Here is a 16,580-nt window from a genome sequence, read left to right on the forward strand (position 1 = left end):
AGGGCTCGAACCCACGAACCGTGAGATCATGACCTGAGCGGAAGTCAGACACTTAACTGAGCCATCTAGGAGCCCCAGGAAGAAATTAACTTCAAACTATACATCAAATGTTGGTGGGGAAGCAGGAGTCCACTAAATTTGCTGGAATAAATTTATTGCCTTCGTTGGTTTGTTTGTAAGGTACTGGATATTAGAAAGACATAATTGAGGGGCGCCTGGGTGGCTCAGTCGGTTGAGCGGCCGACTTCGGCTCAGGTCATGATCTCGCGGTCTGTGAGTTCGAGCCCCGCGTCAGGCTCTGCTGACAGCTCGGAGCCTGGAGCCTGTTTCAGATTCTGTGTCTCCCTCTCTCTGACCCTCCCCTGTTCATGCTCTGTCTCTCTCTGTCTCAAAAATAAATAAACGTTTAAAAAAAAAAAAAAAGAAAGACATAATTGATCTTATATATTATTACTCTTTATATAACTAACTGTGAAATTCAAAAGCAGAATTTGTATCTTTCAATCTTACAAATTCTTTATTATAGTAATCTTCTGATCACCTTACTAACAGAAGGGATCATTGGTATGAAAGAAAAACAACTTGTATTTGAAATTTTTATCACTTAGTTTATAGGACAAATTCAATCACTGATTATATATCTTTGCTGTTTGCTTGTTCAGGGCTTTGTATGGGGAGTTGTATTCCATGAATATATATTCCTTGAGTACACCAAAAGGAAAGGACATGTAGGATGAAGGTAGAAGTAAAAATAAAACACTGCTGAAGTATTCAGTTAGTGTGCATAACTTGTCAAATAGCCAAAAAGAGTCTGGCTGAACATTGCTCCCAAAAGGTATTTAAGTATAAAATTTAAATTTAATTTAGATGAAAATTTAAGGGGCGCCTGGATGGCGCAGTCGGTTAAGCGTCCGACTTCAGCCAGGTCACGATCTCGCGGTCCGTGAGTTCGAGCCCCGCGTCGGGCTCTGGGCTGATGGCTCAGAGCCTGGAGCCTGTTTCCAATTCTGTGTCTCCCTCTCTCTCTGCCCCTCCCCCGTTCATGCTCTGTCTCTCTCTGTCCCAAAAATAAATAAACGTTGAAAAAAAAAAAAAAAAGCAAAAAAAAAAAAAAATAGATGAAAATTAAAGAAATATTTTGAAGCTAAAAAAGAGTTCTTGCGTACTTGTGCAATTCTTTTTCTTGTCGCTGCAGTTCTGACGATAACAAAACATTTTCCTTTTTTAGAGAATGGCATTCGGTTTCCAATACATTCCATTCCTTTCTCAACTTCTCTAGTTCACCTAAAATAGTCCCAAAACATATTCATTAATATAGGAACATAATTTCCATAATAATTCAGAGGATAAGGGAAATCTTTCAGAGAAAAACATACCTTTCCCCCCACCAAATACATGGCTATTTTTTGATTCCTGTTTATTTTGCATCTATACCTCAGGTAAGTCCCATCACCTTGAACTTCAGTAATATTTTCTTCCCATTCACTTTTATATGGCAAATAATTCTAATAGTATTTAAATAAAATATTGTAAAAAATGTCAATTTATTGTAGAACTTGCAGACCTGGAGAATTTTTATAGCCCCAATATAAAAACATCGCTTTATAGTTTTTAGTCCACGTTGTTGGACTAAAGAGAAAATGGTCCAAATGGTTATTTTGTGCAAATTATCACTGTCAAGAATTAAGAGTTTTATGTAAAATACGTGTACTCACTTTGTAGCCTTGTTGCTTCCTCTCTCTGCTGGTCCTCACACTGCTGACATCGAAGCTGAAAACTATTTTGTAGACTTGTGATTTCTTTCTCATATTCAGACGCTGCTTTCCGCCACCGCTCAAGCTCAGCTCGCACCTTCTTAAGCTCTTCTTGTAATGAGGCAATGTCAGTGTCCCGCTCACAGGCAGCCTTTTCTGCTGCTTGATGAAGGAGTAAAATTTCATCCCGGGCACTAAGCAGTTCATCTCGAGTGCTTGTGATTTCACTGTCCTTCTCCTCCCGGAGATTCTCAATATTGATGTGTAACCTCTGTAGTTGGGCTACAAAAGGATATTTATCTGTCATTTTCTATGTCCAAAGCAATTACAAATAAATGAACTGCCCAAATAAGACTGTAGTTATCACAAACTATACAAGCAATCCATGTTTAATGCAGAAATGTCAAAATACAGAAATATAGAGAGTAAAAAAACCAAAGTGATCTTTTTATTTCTCTCACACAGAGAAAGTTGCTTCTGACATTTGGTATTTATTCTTCTGGATTTTTTATATGTAATTATACACATATAAAAGCAAAAACGAGAGGGATTCTAACATATATGGTGTTCTCTATCCTATTGGTGATGAATATCTTTTAATAACAAAAAAGTTACACTGTGACTTCTTTGACTAATCCTTTATTTTAAATATTTTAGGCTGTTCAGTTTTTAATTACTATAAAAAATAATGCTTATAACGCAAGCCTGATTTTTTTCTTAGAGTGAATTCCTAAACACAGAATTGCTTGGTCAGATGGTATGCATTAGTTTGATGTTCTTGATTCAATTTTCTGTCAAATATCAATTCCTTAAAGAAGCTTTCTCTGATGCCTTATCTAAAAATAGCCCTCTCATTCTCTAGCCTACTACTCTGCCTTTATTGGATATCACATTATATATTTGCTTACTGTTTATCTTTTCCACTGACTGTACATCTCTTGCATACTCTATCCTCAGTACTAGCAAACAACCAAGAATTATTGGTTGAATTAATGAACTGACAACATTAATGAATGCTTGCCTAATCAAGGAGGTGTATTTTTAAGATTTAGTCTTGTGCCCTCAAGACTTGAACTGGAAACAATCTGTATAAAATACTTGGTTCAGAACCAGAAAACTAGTCTTGGTTACTATAACACAAGAAAACTATAGGTAGAAAAATTCCTTAGGGTAGAAAAGAAGAATAATTAAGAAGAAAGGCTGAGAAAGGGTAAGGCTGCTCCATAAATAAGCATTAAAAAAATTAGGCCTTTTAAAAAGTTTGCAGGAAGCATTGAGAGGTTAACAGGTTCAAAATCTGAAAAGACATGATGGCCAGAGATGAACAGGACCATACACTTGCGGATGAAGTCATGAAATACACATACTGGCACTAGGGGGCACTCAATGATGACTAGGTAAGACAACTTTAAGCCAAAAGGCAGCCCTAGTTATAGAATCTTTAGGGAAAATTGCCCATATATAGTACAGAATGGAAATATAGATTGAAATCAGATTTATATAAGCTAATGGATAAAAACATTAAATTATAATGAGCTTAAAGAATTTTCTATTCAAAAAAATATACAATCTATCCCAGAAATTCTAACTTGACCATAATAAAACTTAAATTTTTAAATAACTCAAATTCCCACTCAAAAATAAAACCCAGAAGACTGCTTTTTCTCAGGGATATTTTAGAGCAAATATCACAGGCCTCAGACAGTGATTTCTTTTTTTTTCTGAACTGAGATTGCTTGACTATTTAATTTCTTCTGACCCTACATCTCAAACTAAAACTTTAACATAACATTAGTTCTTTCTTTGACAGTGAAGACAAATTAATTTTGCTTTAGGAATTTTACAATAGGAGGGGAAAGAAAGGTTTCTCCTAGGGCTCTCACAATTAGAACCTAACAGTAACAGGAACTCTGGTTAGAAGAAAACCTTTGGCAGGCAGGGATCTTTCTGGTCATTTCTGGATAGCCCACACAAAGAGAAAGCAAAATGGTGGGTATGAAGAACAGCTTCTACCAATGAAGGCAGGGCAGGGATCATTGTGCTCTTCCATGTGATATATAATTTTTGTTGTAATGCAAGTGTGTTATGTGTATTAGAAATGATGTCATCAAGCTAGAAGTGCTGATGCACAGAGCAGTTCAAATTGGTGTCCTGTCCAAAGGCCCCCTGTGTAGTAACTCACTACATAACCCTGAAAGTGACAGTTTTACCAAACCCATGTCTTCACCTATGTTCTTCCCAATCGAAGTATCTACTATTGGAGTACTAGGGGATCTTCTCTTGTATCTTCTTAAAAAAAAAAAAAAAAAAGCCTATCCAGAGGTCTAATTATAGTCTCAGATTCTAGGGACAAACCAAAGACATGAAAAATGGGAATCCTCCCAACTCTTACTTTCCATTCCTTTTGAATCACTACTAACAAACCATAATAAACCCTAATAGCCCCGAGGTGTTCCATACCTTGAAGAACCTGTATTTGTTTACTGGACTCCTCAACTTGATTTCGATAGGCTTTTCTTTCTTCTTCCAAAAGAGCTAAAAATAAAATACAGTATATCTAATTTTGTGAGTTAATGGAAGTATTCAGAATTGAGCAGCTGGAAATTTCTAAGAAATTAAATTTTGTTTCTAAGAAGGAAACAAAAGCTAAGGAGTAAGTATTATCAGTATTAGCTGTTAGATAGTTTAAAGATTTTAGGAGCACAAAAGAGTAGTAATAAATCTATTCAATTGAATAGCAGAGTTTTCTAGACCTTGTATCAACAAGATAATATGTGCTATTTTTTACATGAGAAGCATTCTTGCTAGTTGTTAATCAGCATTTTTGAGCTTAAGTTTTAAAAACAAACTTAAAACCCTTATGTTTACCGTCAAGCACTTGGTAAGTTAAGTACTGACTAACAGAAAGTTCTGAGTTCCTCCTGGGGATGTGAATCTTCCTCCAGATCAGGAAGGCCATCTTAGAGAACAATGAGGACTCCACAGGCCACTTATTTTCTCTTTGTTTTGCTAAAACTTTCTAAGATACTAGTGACTGCAACTAGGTAGTTATTGCGAAAGATATGGAAATGTAAGCTCTGGAGAATAACAGTTATGACTCCACCGGCCTATGACACTATGGATAAGTAAACTACTAGAAAAGAAAGTGGTTGGGACACAGCGAGAGATTCTATACTTTCATCTTGCCTGGTTCCTCCCATTTACTGAAGAATACACTATAAAATCACAGGGAATGTAAACTTCCCTCATCTTCTACTGAGGAGCCAACATTAGGTGTAACTAAAACTTTGAAAGTGAAATACATGATGTTTTTTCCTTTTGTTGTACTTTATAATCAACTGTTAAGATCTTTTATTGGTACAGATCCTTCTTGATCTTCACATCAACAATGGAACGAAGTAGAGCAACTGGGACTCTCCCCACTTTATTGATCTGAAATACCAGTTCAGGGAGGGTAAGTGAATGTTCCAAGATCACATATCCAATAACACTGTGGATCTGGAACAAGATACCACGCCTCTGGATTCAGTGATATCACATTGCTTCCACGTCCCCTAAAGAATGAATCAAAGTAATCTTGATCTCACCTTGAAGTTCAAAGCATTTTTGTTTACTTGCTCTAGCTAGTTCCTGGGCTTCAATCAATTCCTTGCGCAGATGCTGAATTTCTTGTTTTGCCTCAATTTCTGACTGTGCGCCCTGCAAGTCATCTGACAAAAATATGTTTATTTTAAAAGCAAGAGTCAGTATCACACTATAACCTCTACATCCACGTATTAGCCATCTTTTTCATGTTTAGACATGCACAGTTAAAGAACATAGCACAACTAAGTTAAGTAAAATTTAGAAGCAAATTATATTAAGCATTTTAGTCATTTTGCCCTGGACAAAGAACACAAGTACAGTTAAATATATATTAGTAATTCATAGCAATGGTATTATAAAACATATTAATATATACTAAGTTATACATTTCACTCATGTAGAGCTCATGTAAGGCTTGACATTCAGTAAGATGGGCATAATGCCAGTCTTCTTTATTTTGAAATTGCTTGATAACAAGTCAGTAAAATTTCACTTGGAACTGGAAATGGAAAACAAAAACAAACTTTTCTTCAAGAAAAAGTATTTTAGCATTATTTCCCCAGTTGTGGGAAACATAATAAGAAATCTCCACCATTCTCACTTTGTCATCAGTATTTCCCCAATGCTACACACACAACAAATACCTGCTCAATAATTAAATGATGTAATCTAAATGATTTTATCAAAATAAATTAGATCCAGCATTACGTCTCAAATATGCCCCGTCCTTTAATGTCTTTCCTCTCGTCACTCTGCTCATCTTTTACTGTATTAAAATTTTTTGCAATTTTTTTAAAGTTTATTTATTTATGTGTGTGTGTGTGTGTGTGAGAGAGAGAGAGAGAGCAGAGACAGAGATAGAGACAGAGAGAGAGAGAAAGCACATGAGTGTGAACGAAGAGGAGCAGAGAGAGAATCCCAAGCAGGCTCTGTGCTATCAGAGCAGAACCCGAAACAGGGCTCAATCTCACGATCCTGGGATCATAACCTGAGCTGAAATCAAGAGTTGGATGCTTTAACTGACTGAGTCACCCAGGTGCCCCCAAATTTTCTGCTATTGAACACTGCCTGAAATAAGTATATTATCAGTTAGACCACATTCTTCTAGTGCATTCTATTTGACTATTACTTTGGTTTACAAGTAGCTCAGGCATAACTACTAAAAAAAGAGCCAAGAGGGGCACCTAGCTGGCTTGGTTGGTAAAGCATCGGGGTTGTAAGTTTGAGCCCCAGGTTGGGTATAGAGATTACTTAAAAATAAAATCTTAAAAAAAAAAAAAAGCTAAAAATAAAAGTTTACAATATGATTACAGCTGGTCTTAGATGTTACATACCAATATTTTCATACTCCTAGACTATATCCTACTTCTTCCTGCAGGGAAAAGTAATTTTGAGCTTGGTTTCATTTATTCTAGTCAACCTATCAATTCTTCCTTCAAATGGTCTCTTGGTAAAGAGGGAGGCATGTAAACAGAGAGAGATTTTACAGTTGGCAGGAGCACTGTCACAGCAACTACAAAATTTCTCTTCTAACACCACACATTAGAGTCTGCAAAAGTCCCAGCTGCCCATCTCTGGATTTGTCATTACGTAGGACAATGTCGTTATTGTCAGGAGTATTTAGGAGGGATATGTCATGATGCCTGCACCTTATTTTCAAGTGGGTTAGCAAAAAAAAAAAAAACCACACCAAAAACTACATAAAATCCTTCAGTGGATAATTTCTTGGTTCTCTGTGTGTGTGTGTGTTTAAATTTTATTTTTATTTATCTATTTTTTATCTTAAGAAAAAGTTTTTAATATTTATTTTTGAGAGTGTGCATGTGCGCGTGTGCGCACACACACACACACACACACACACACACACACACACACGAGATGGGGGGAGGCAGAGAGTGAAGGGGACAAAGAATCCAAAGTAGGTTCCAGGCTCCAAGCTGTCAGCACAGAGCCCAATATGGGGCTTGAACCCACGAACTATGAGATCATGACCTGAGCTGAAGTTGGATGCTTAACCAACTGAGCCACCCAGGCGCCCCCGTTTATTTATTTATTTTTCAAATGTTTATTTGAGAGAGATAGAGCACACAAGAGTGGGGAAGGGGGAGAGAAGAGGGAGACAGAGGATCTGAAGTGAGCCCTGCACTGACAGCAGCAAGCCCAACATGGGGCTCGAACTCAGGAACTGTGAGATCATGACCAGAGCCAAAGTTGGCTGTTTAACTGACTGAGCCACCCTGGCACCCCTAAGTTATATTTTATTTATTTTGAGAGAGAGAAAGAGAGAAAGAGAGAAAGAGAGAAAGAGAGAAAGAGAGAAAGAGAGGGAGGAGGAGGGGCAGACAGAGAAGGAGAGACAGAATTCCAAACAGGCTCCACAGCCCAACGTGGGGCTCTATCCCAGGAACTGTGAGATCATGACCTGAGCCGCAATCAAGAGCCAGATGCTCAACCAACTGAGCCAACCAGGTGCCACTGTTTGTGTTGTTTTTTTTTAACTTAGCCCTTTTGACATTTGGGGCTGAATAATTCTTTATTCAGGAGGCTGTCCTGTGGATTGTGACATGGGTTTTTGTTTTTCTTTTGTTTTTTTTGGTGCAAAAAGGTGATTTTATTAAAGCACAGGGACAGGATCCATGGGCAGAAAGAGCTGCCAATTGTGAGATGTTTAGTAGTTTCCCTGGTCCCTACTCATTAGATGCCAGTAGCATTCCTTCTGAGTTGTAATAACCAAAACGTTTCCATATATTGCCAAATGTCCCTCTGGGGATAAAACTGCTCCACGTTGAGAACTACTGTTCCATCTTAATAATGTGATAACCAAGAGCAAACAAATCTATACGTAGACTTCTCTTCCACAGAAGCACTGATTAGTACCTCTGAAACTGCTTTTTGTATATTCTAAAAGTGATCAAATAAATACTGTAGATAAAGAGAGCCAGGTTTCTCATCATTGGAGAATAGAATTAAAGATATGGAAACAGGGAAGACGAAATTAATCCTGTGGTGTAGGGTACGAATTAGAGTATGAACTCAAATAGATCTGAATGTGTAGACAAATGTAGATGTAGAAATAAATACAGGTACATGAGGCTGTATATATACACATACACATATGTGTGGGCATAAGTATATGTGCACATCTATTTCTTTAATGTCTGCTGAGTGGGCCTAGAAGCAATGAACACACCAAATACTCAGATCTTAGTTTCTAAATACTATTCTCCACTGAAAGAGAACTAGAGCTCTTTGGAGAAATTGTTGATTTCACTGCTAAGGGTAGGAAAGTACAAGATGAACGTAAAACATCTTTTGGGTCAGAAAGTAGGAAAGGGTTCGAAGAATGGTTGGTTTATGTTGAAAAGATACAACGGGCTCCCACTGGCCAAACATGGGGCAACGTGAGCATCAAAATAAATAATGACAAAGAAAGGTTATAAGCCACTGAATAACACATTAGTCCATGATGTCACAATGATATAAATAAAGGAAGGAAGGAAAGAAAGAAGGAAGAGAGGGAGGGAAGGGAAGAGAAGAAAATTTTTCCTTATATTAGAAAGCCAGCTGACAAATGTAGAAGGAATAAGAATTAGGAAATTACTATTTGGCAACTATTATAGTAATAATTGATTCAGGCAAGAAGCCTCAGTAGATGCTACCACTAAGTAGATAAAAGTTGAGAAGTAACAGGATATGTATACAAAGTTAACATCACCAGTGACAGAAAAATTCAACATCAGTTGTCACTTGATATGATGTCCAATATTATTACTGAGGAACATTGCACAAATAACCGTGCTTTTCAAAAATGTCAATGTCACGAAACACAAAGACTGAGGAATTGTTCCAGATTAAAGGAGAATAAAGACACATGATACTGAATACAATGTATGACTCAAGATATTCTCTTATAATGACATTATTTTTCTTTATAAAAGACATTATTGACACAACTGACAAGATGTGTGTGAATAAGGTCTGTGAATGTGATCATGTAATATATCAATGTTACTTTCCTAACTGTGAAAGTTATATGGTGGCTATGTAAGAGAAACAGGAAATAAACACTGGAGTATTCAGGAGTAAAGGCTATCAGGTCTGCAATCTACTCTCAATTGGTCAGGGAGAGAGAGGAAGGTGGATGGAGGAGGGAAGGAAATGGATAAATCAAATCCTGTAAAGTGGTAACAGCAAATGCAGTGAACTGTTAACATTTGGAGAAATCTGGATGAAGAGTACATGGAATTCTTTGTTCTATTCTTATAACTTTTCTTTAAGTCTGAAACTGTATTAAAATTAAAAGTTAAGGTGTGCCTGGGTGGCTCCGTCGGTTAAGCATTTAAGTCTTGATTTCGGCTCAGGTCATGATCTCACGGTTTGTGAGACAGAGCCCCATGCCGAACTCCATGCTGACAGCGTGGAGCCCACTTGGGATTCTCTTCCTCTCTCTCTGCCCCTCCTCCACTCACATGCTTGCTCTCTCTCTCTCTCTCAATAAATAAATACACTTAAAATTTAAAAAATACTTTACTAAAATAAAAAGTTAAAAGAAGCATTTCTAAAAACACATATCTACATATACATACAAAAAAGAAAAAAATCAAAATAAAGAAAATATGGCAAAACACTAACAACTGTTGAATCATAAATATATGAGTGTTTTTGGTACTCTTCAACTTTTCTTGTGTTTGAAATTTTTCATAATTACAAAAGATAAGTGAAATTACCAATCCCAATGCTACAATCTTAGAATAAGCACCAATCATTTCTGTCCAAATTCTTGCCCTTAACCTTTCCTGCCCTTCTGCATTCTATCCTACATGGGGATATTAAAGCAATTCTCTTACTTAGATCAAGAACCTATATTGACTTTCTTTTGTATCAAGTGCAGACATCTTTATCTGACTTCTAAATTTCTCCACAATCCAGTCATTACTTATTTTCCACTAGTCACTAATATACTCAATCCCTACTAGTCTCCTTAGTAGCTCTGCCTCATGACTACTTTCCTCACACACTTTTGCTCATGCATTCTCTTTTACTCCTCCAAGCCTGCCCATCCTTTAAAGCCCAGGCTGAAGCCTCTGCATCTAACCCCCTGACATCTAACTCCTAGTGCACAGTGGTCTCTTGCCTGATTTCAAGAGCTTGACAGTAAAACCTAAGCAAACTGATAAGCTCTTTACAAGTTCTCTTAATTGTTCAATAGCATTTTCTTTCATTAAAAAAAAATTTTTTTTAATTTTAGAGAGAGAGTGTGGGAATGGGGAAGGGGCAGAGGGAGACAGAGAAAGAATACCAAGCAGGCTCCACACTCAGCGCAGGGTCCAATGTGGGGCTCAATCCTACAACTCTGGGATCATGACCTGAGCCAAAATCAAGACTTAAATCCTCAACCAACTGAGCCACCCAGGTACCCCTAGTTTCATTTTTTAAAGGAGCATGAACCCATATAGATACATATAAGTTTGGAAGAGACCTACTCATTTCATTTAACAAATGAGGAAATAAAAGTCCAGAGATCTGAAATGGCTTACACATCTGGGAAGTGGTAGAGAAAGGACTAGAATTCTCACTCTAATCCAATTGTCTTTCCATGGTAACTTCTTAGTTATATCGCAGAAATCAGCTTTAATTAGCATCCGTTCCTAACAACCAACTCTTACTTTTTCTTCAGAAATAAGAGGGTTCCTATCAGGGATTTCCTTTTAGTAATGCATGTTAAATGCATATATGTTTCACACTTACGCTCCATACTCTATGGAAATACTATATACTCCATCTAATACAATGCTAGACATACAATGGGCACTTAACTATCTGATTAATGATATAAAAGGTAACCAAAGATTTGCATCTAAAATGTGTAGATTTAAAAAATAAACATAATAATCATATATGAATTAATATAATAACTAGAGAACTATTTCATTTTATAAATGAAGAATCATATATAATCCATCTTTAAGGTCTATTAAAGCAGACAGTTTTTGTCTGCAGCAGAACAATTCCCTCGATCAGTGATGTTGTGAAACAAAACTAATACTTGTTTTTTAAACTAAAAACAATGGAACAGATTTTATGTTAAGTAATTATGTTTCAGAAAACTAAATATAACCTACACATTAATAAATTGTGCTAACAAGGGATTTACTATTTGCAAATTATTTCTTTGTACCACATAGGAAAAAGGATCGGCATTTTAATTAGAGCAAATAAGATGCCATGTATCAAATAATGGACACATACAAATTCTACATAGTGTTTGATCATAGAAGTTGAAGATACTGATCAAAAATCTTTACAAATTAAATATAATATAATATAATATGATATGATATGATATGATATGATATACACAAAGACTATATTCAAACTAGTCAAGTAAGTACTGTACAGATTCTGTTTACAGAAAACCAAGTGCCAATTTTTTTATCAAAGACCAATAAGCAAATCTTTTTCTGCTAAGGTTGATAAGTGCACACTGTATTTCATATGGTTATGTGGGAAAATGCATTATTAGTTTACTATGGCTTGGATCCTCTCTCAAAGTGCCTTACTTTTGTCACAGGAAGGGATTTTTTGTATGAAGCTACTTCACAATCTTGGGGAAAGTGTTGTGATGAGGACTGGTGGAAAGTGTTTAGATGAAAATAAGTGAAAGCCTTTCTAAGCCAAATCCATTTTATTTAGATGTGCAAGTCAAACAGAAATAAATGTTTTTTAGGAACCATGATAAAGTGGAAAGATTAACAGAATCTGTTTTCTCCTTCACATAAATAGTGTATCCTTAGAACTGCCTGGTGTATGTAGTCTGGGCTAGGGGCCAGCTTTTCTTAGACTAAGGCTAAATTCTGTAAAGAGATCCACACCATAGAAGAACCCAGAAATGAATCAGCCCTGGCACACACAATACAGACAAGATATCCTAAACTGAATTTGGTGTTTTAACTTAGAGGTTTTAACTTAAATTCTGGAGGTTTGATTTAAAACCCGACCTTTGCTTTAAACATGGTTGAGATACTCTGGATCATGTGGAAAAGGGCCAAATCAAAGCACTTCTTCCCAAGTCCTATTTTGCATGTGTGTGTTGAAGGCTGATGTAGCCTCAACGTCATGATAGTTACCTCATCAACTAACAGAAGTGATCTGGCTGAGGCAGCTGGCCAGGTGAATGCGCCCTCTTTCTACTACGACTGCTGTCACTTTGGAAGGTCTGGCAGTTGCAGGCTTGGTTGATGAGAATAACCATCACAGTGCAGAAAGATCATTTTTCCATCATAAGTATGTGCAGCCATGTGAGATAGTCCTAGGTGGCACCCTAACTATGAATTTAAGTTTGGCAGCATCCTTTTACTGTCGGTTCTTGCTTCTTTGCCATTCCTTCTGACCAGCTGGGTTCTTGACAACTGGTTCTTTTGTTGGCTCCTCCATCCTCCCCATTGTCCTTTTCTTTCTCCTTAAGTTCTCCCTGCTATAATGGTCCAATTCTCTTATGCAGAAAATTCCCAAACACGTTACTGCCTTTTTTCTGACCAAGTCTTACCTTTCATTACATTTGTGCCACATAGCCTGTGCTCCATCACACTTGTGTTCTTGTACACTTCCCTGTCTCTGACAGATGTTATTCAGACTTTAAACATTATTTCTACTTGTAAATGAAGGCAGTATTTTAAAGAAACGCATGGCTCCTTTTCCCTTCTTGGCATACTCTGACTTATCTTTAACCACCTCATTTAGGGAGCCTATCCTGACTACTGTTCTACCCAAACCCTGCCCTAGCCAGGAAGTTAGCTCTGCTCTCCAAAGTTTCTACCACACCCATTAAAACATTTACTATACTATCAACATATCTCTTTCCTCCATAAGACTGCAGCCTCCTCACGTGTCATATCTCTGTATCTCTTGGGTCAATAAATACCTCAGAAATAAGTGAAAATGACTTTCTGGTCCTACTTTCTGTCTTGCACTTCCAACTGCATTTCTGGTTCCTTGGATGACAATACAAAACTGGAGCACCTCTGAATGTGAAAGGAAGCACTTTTAATAATTGTGCTGGGACCATGGGCATAAATGGTTCCAGGCAAACCAGAATCTATGTTCAGGTCACCCTCTCTGTTCAATGATGTGAACAGGAAGTGATGTTTCAAACTTAAACCATCACTTTCCTCACAGGACATCTCTTCTTCCAGAAATAATATTCTTGTTAATAACACTACCATCCTTTTAGTAACTCAGGGTCAAATGCTGGAATTCTATCTAACTTCCATTTATCTCTCATATTCAGTTCCTTAGGACTACAGATTCAAGGTAAGATTACTGAAGGAAAGATGATAAAGACAAGAACAGGGACCCAAACTGGATTTTGTTCTTTGTTTAAATTTTCACAGCAGGCATTCTAGTTCATACTCTCAATGATTACCTAAGCCTCCTAACTGGTTGCCTTACCTCCAGCCTCTACCTATTCCAGTTCATCCAACAAATCGCCCCAAAATACAGGTCTCATCATATCATTTCTGCACTTAGAAGCTATAGAATTCTGCCAAAAGAATCACTGCAATCTACAAAACACTCAAATGATTATGTGAACAAACTTCAATTGTACTTGTCAAACCCAACCCAAATTATCTAGCTTGTGGTTTCTAATATTCCCTTTGTCTAAGAAGGTATCTCGATCTCCTCTTATAATCATACCCGCTTAAAAAAATCTGTATCTCGATAGATAAGAAAGGTAAGAAAAACAAAAAAGATCTCTAAAAGAAAAACAAAAAAATAAATAACTGTAATGCTATTATCACACTGCAAATAACAAGCAATTCCTTAATATCAAGTATCTAGTCAGTATTAAAGTTTTCCCACTGTCTCAAATTCTTTTTCAGTTGGATTGTATGAAGCTCCAAACAAGGTTCACACACTGCATTTAGTTGACATATCTCTTAAATCTCTTTTAATTCATAGGCTTCCCAATCCTCCTTTCCTTTTTATCCACAAACCTTGCAACTTACTTTTGTGTGTCCTAGAAAATTCTCCACATTCTGGATTTCGCTGTTGTATCCCCAGCACCTCATTTAGGTAATGTCCCTAGTTCTTTACACATCCTGCAAGTTGGCAGTTGGATCTAGAATCCCAACCAGATTCAGGACTCAGTTTTTGTCACTGAATAGGCCATATGTGTATGACACACTTTCAGGACCATCTCAAATGATACTTCCTTCATGAGGCTCAAATTGCCTTTCCTGCCCATCTTCCAAGATAAACAAAAAGGAACAAAAAAACTGCCCATTCTTTCTTTCTCTGTCCTTAAACAACCACCAGGAAGCAGCTTATTATCTATACCTCTCCTATCACGAATTGGACTAGAAACTCCTCAAACCCCAAGGACAGTCTTATCGGAGTTTAAAACCACTGAAGTCCCTGGCATAGTTCCTTTTATAGAGCAAACTTGCATTAGATACTACTTAGACTGAATTCTGGTTTTCTTTTTACCTTTTTGGGGGAAATGATTAAACATACAGAAACTTGTGGTTCAAGTCACATCTTTATTTCTCCCTCAAAAATGTCATAAATTGGTTGAAAATAATATTTCAGGGAAAAGGCACTACTGCTATCCTCATTTTATTTATATCTCATGGTGAATATTTGATCTATTTCATTCTCTTCCTCATACTAGGTGATTAACACGAAAGGTAGCACATTATAATTCTAAATCAAGATTGGCCCTTTTTTTTTTTTTAGAAGGGAAAGAATAAAATTTAAAAACAGTGGTTCAGGGGTGCCTGGGCGGCTCAGTCAGTTAAGCGTCTGACTTCAGCTCAGGTCATGATCTCACGGTTTGTGGGTTCAAGCCCCTCATTGGGCTCTGTGCTGACAGCTCAGAGCCTAGAGCCTGCTTCAGATTCTATGTCTCCCACTGTCTCTGCCCCCCACCCCCCACTTGCACTCTGTTTCTCAAAAATGAATAAACATTAAAAAAAAATTTGAAAAGAAACAAAAACAAAAACAGCGGTTCAAAAAGTCAAGCACAGGGGTTCAATGAGGAAAAAAAAGGACAACTACTTTGTACTACTTTGTACAACTCTCAAGGTTAACACTATGGCTTAATAATTGATATTTTTCATTTAAACCTAATCATAGAGATTACAAAGCATAACCACATACTATCAACCATAACCCAAGTGCTTCTAATAGGTGCCAGTGAATATATTATTTTCAAGAAATTATACAAGTCTTACAAAAGAGGAATAATGGAAAAACAACCATTTAGGCTTACCACCACTAACTGCTTCCCCTAAAAGATATAGTAGGAAATAATAGTTTTTAAACCCCATAATCTTATTCAATTAATGAAAAGTTACTCTTTAACACATAGGTCTGCTTTTGTCAATCACCAACATCATTATTAGCAGTGTCTTCACCATGATGCTTAACAGGTTATGTTCCCAGCACCATGGTGAGTGATCTACATGCATTATCTCATTTAATCCTCACAATAAATTTCAATTTGACAAACGAAAAAAACTGAAGCACAAAGCGGGTAAGCAATTTGCCTAAGGACAAATTACAAATAAATGGCAGAGCTGGGACTGAACCCAGAGCTCTCTGACTCAACTTCTTAGGTAGAGTGTGTCACTTTCCTAACACTCTATGGTTTTATAACTTTGATGTAAGAGGTCTATTGTTAATTCAATCAACAAATAACTGAACATCTGGCATTGTGGTAGGCAACAGGATAAAAGTAAAATATAAAACAGACTGACACATAAAATCACAAGAGCACTAGTAACAGTTGAATATAATTAACACAAGCATAATTGTTACTTATAAATCAATGTGCACTTGGCTGCTGAAAAGATTTCTGGGAGATTTCTATAGTAAAAAAGACCATAAAACAGCTACTTTTGTATGACAGGTGCTCATTACTCTTGTTTCTCTATGTTCCCACAAAGGCCCAGGGGTTCCGACAGTTTTTGAGCATCAGTAACAGTTTACACAGCAACAGTATTGCATTTCTGAGAAGAATCAGAAATGCTCCAAGATGAGACTTCTAGACTATGCAAACATTAACTCAGACTTATTACTACAACGCTAGAAAACCTCATCAACACCAAAGGTCACCTGGGAAGAGTGCAGATCGGTAAGAGTGCCAGGAAAGTACTGGAAACTATGATTGTACTGAAAGACAGGTTGACAATTGTGCTGCCTGGGCCAGTAATCCTCAGAGCTTCCCTTAGTAATGGAATT

General features: G+C 36.9%; 1 protein-coding gene across 33 annotated transcripts in view; it reads right to left on the reverse strand.

Moving 5' to 3' along the window:
* SLMAP (sarcolemma associated protein) overlaps window positions 1–16,580 on the reverse strand; it is a 150,368-nt gene that overhangs the window by 12,533 nt on the left and 121,255 nt on the right. For 23 of the 33 annotated variants that reach the window (XM_025916257.2, XM_086697830.1, XM_025916256.2 and 20 more), the window contains 4 exons: window positions 5,342–5,464; window positions 4,215–4,289; window positions 1,716–2,036; window positions 1,167–1,284 (listed from right to left, as the gene is read on the reverse strand). In XM_025916257.2, coding sequence (XP_025772042.1) covers window positions 1,167–1,284; window positions 1,716–2,036; window positions 4,215–4,289; window positions 5,342–5,464 — 637 coding nt within the window. The remainder of the gene's footprint in view (window positions 1–1,166; window positions 1,285–1,715; window positions 2,037–4,214; window positions 4,290–5,341; window positions 5,465–16,580) is intronic. The other 10 variants (XM_086697837.1, XM_086697839.1, XM_086697834.1 and 7 more) reach the window with 1 other exon arrangement.

Source organism: Puma concolor, chromosome A2 (assembly GCF_028749965.1).
Source record: "Puma concolor isolate L17-30 chromosome A2, mPumCon1.1.hap2, whole genome shotgun sequence".
In the NCBI taxonomy this organism is placed as follows: domain Eukaryota; kingdom Metazoa; phylum Chordata; class Mammalia; order Carnivora; family Felidae; genus Puma; species Puma concolor.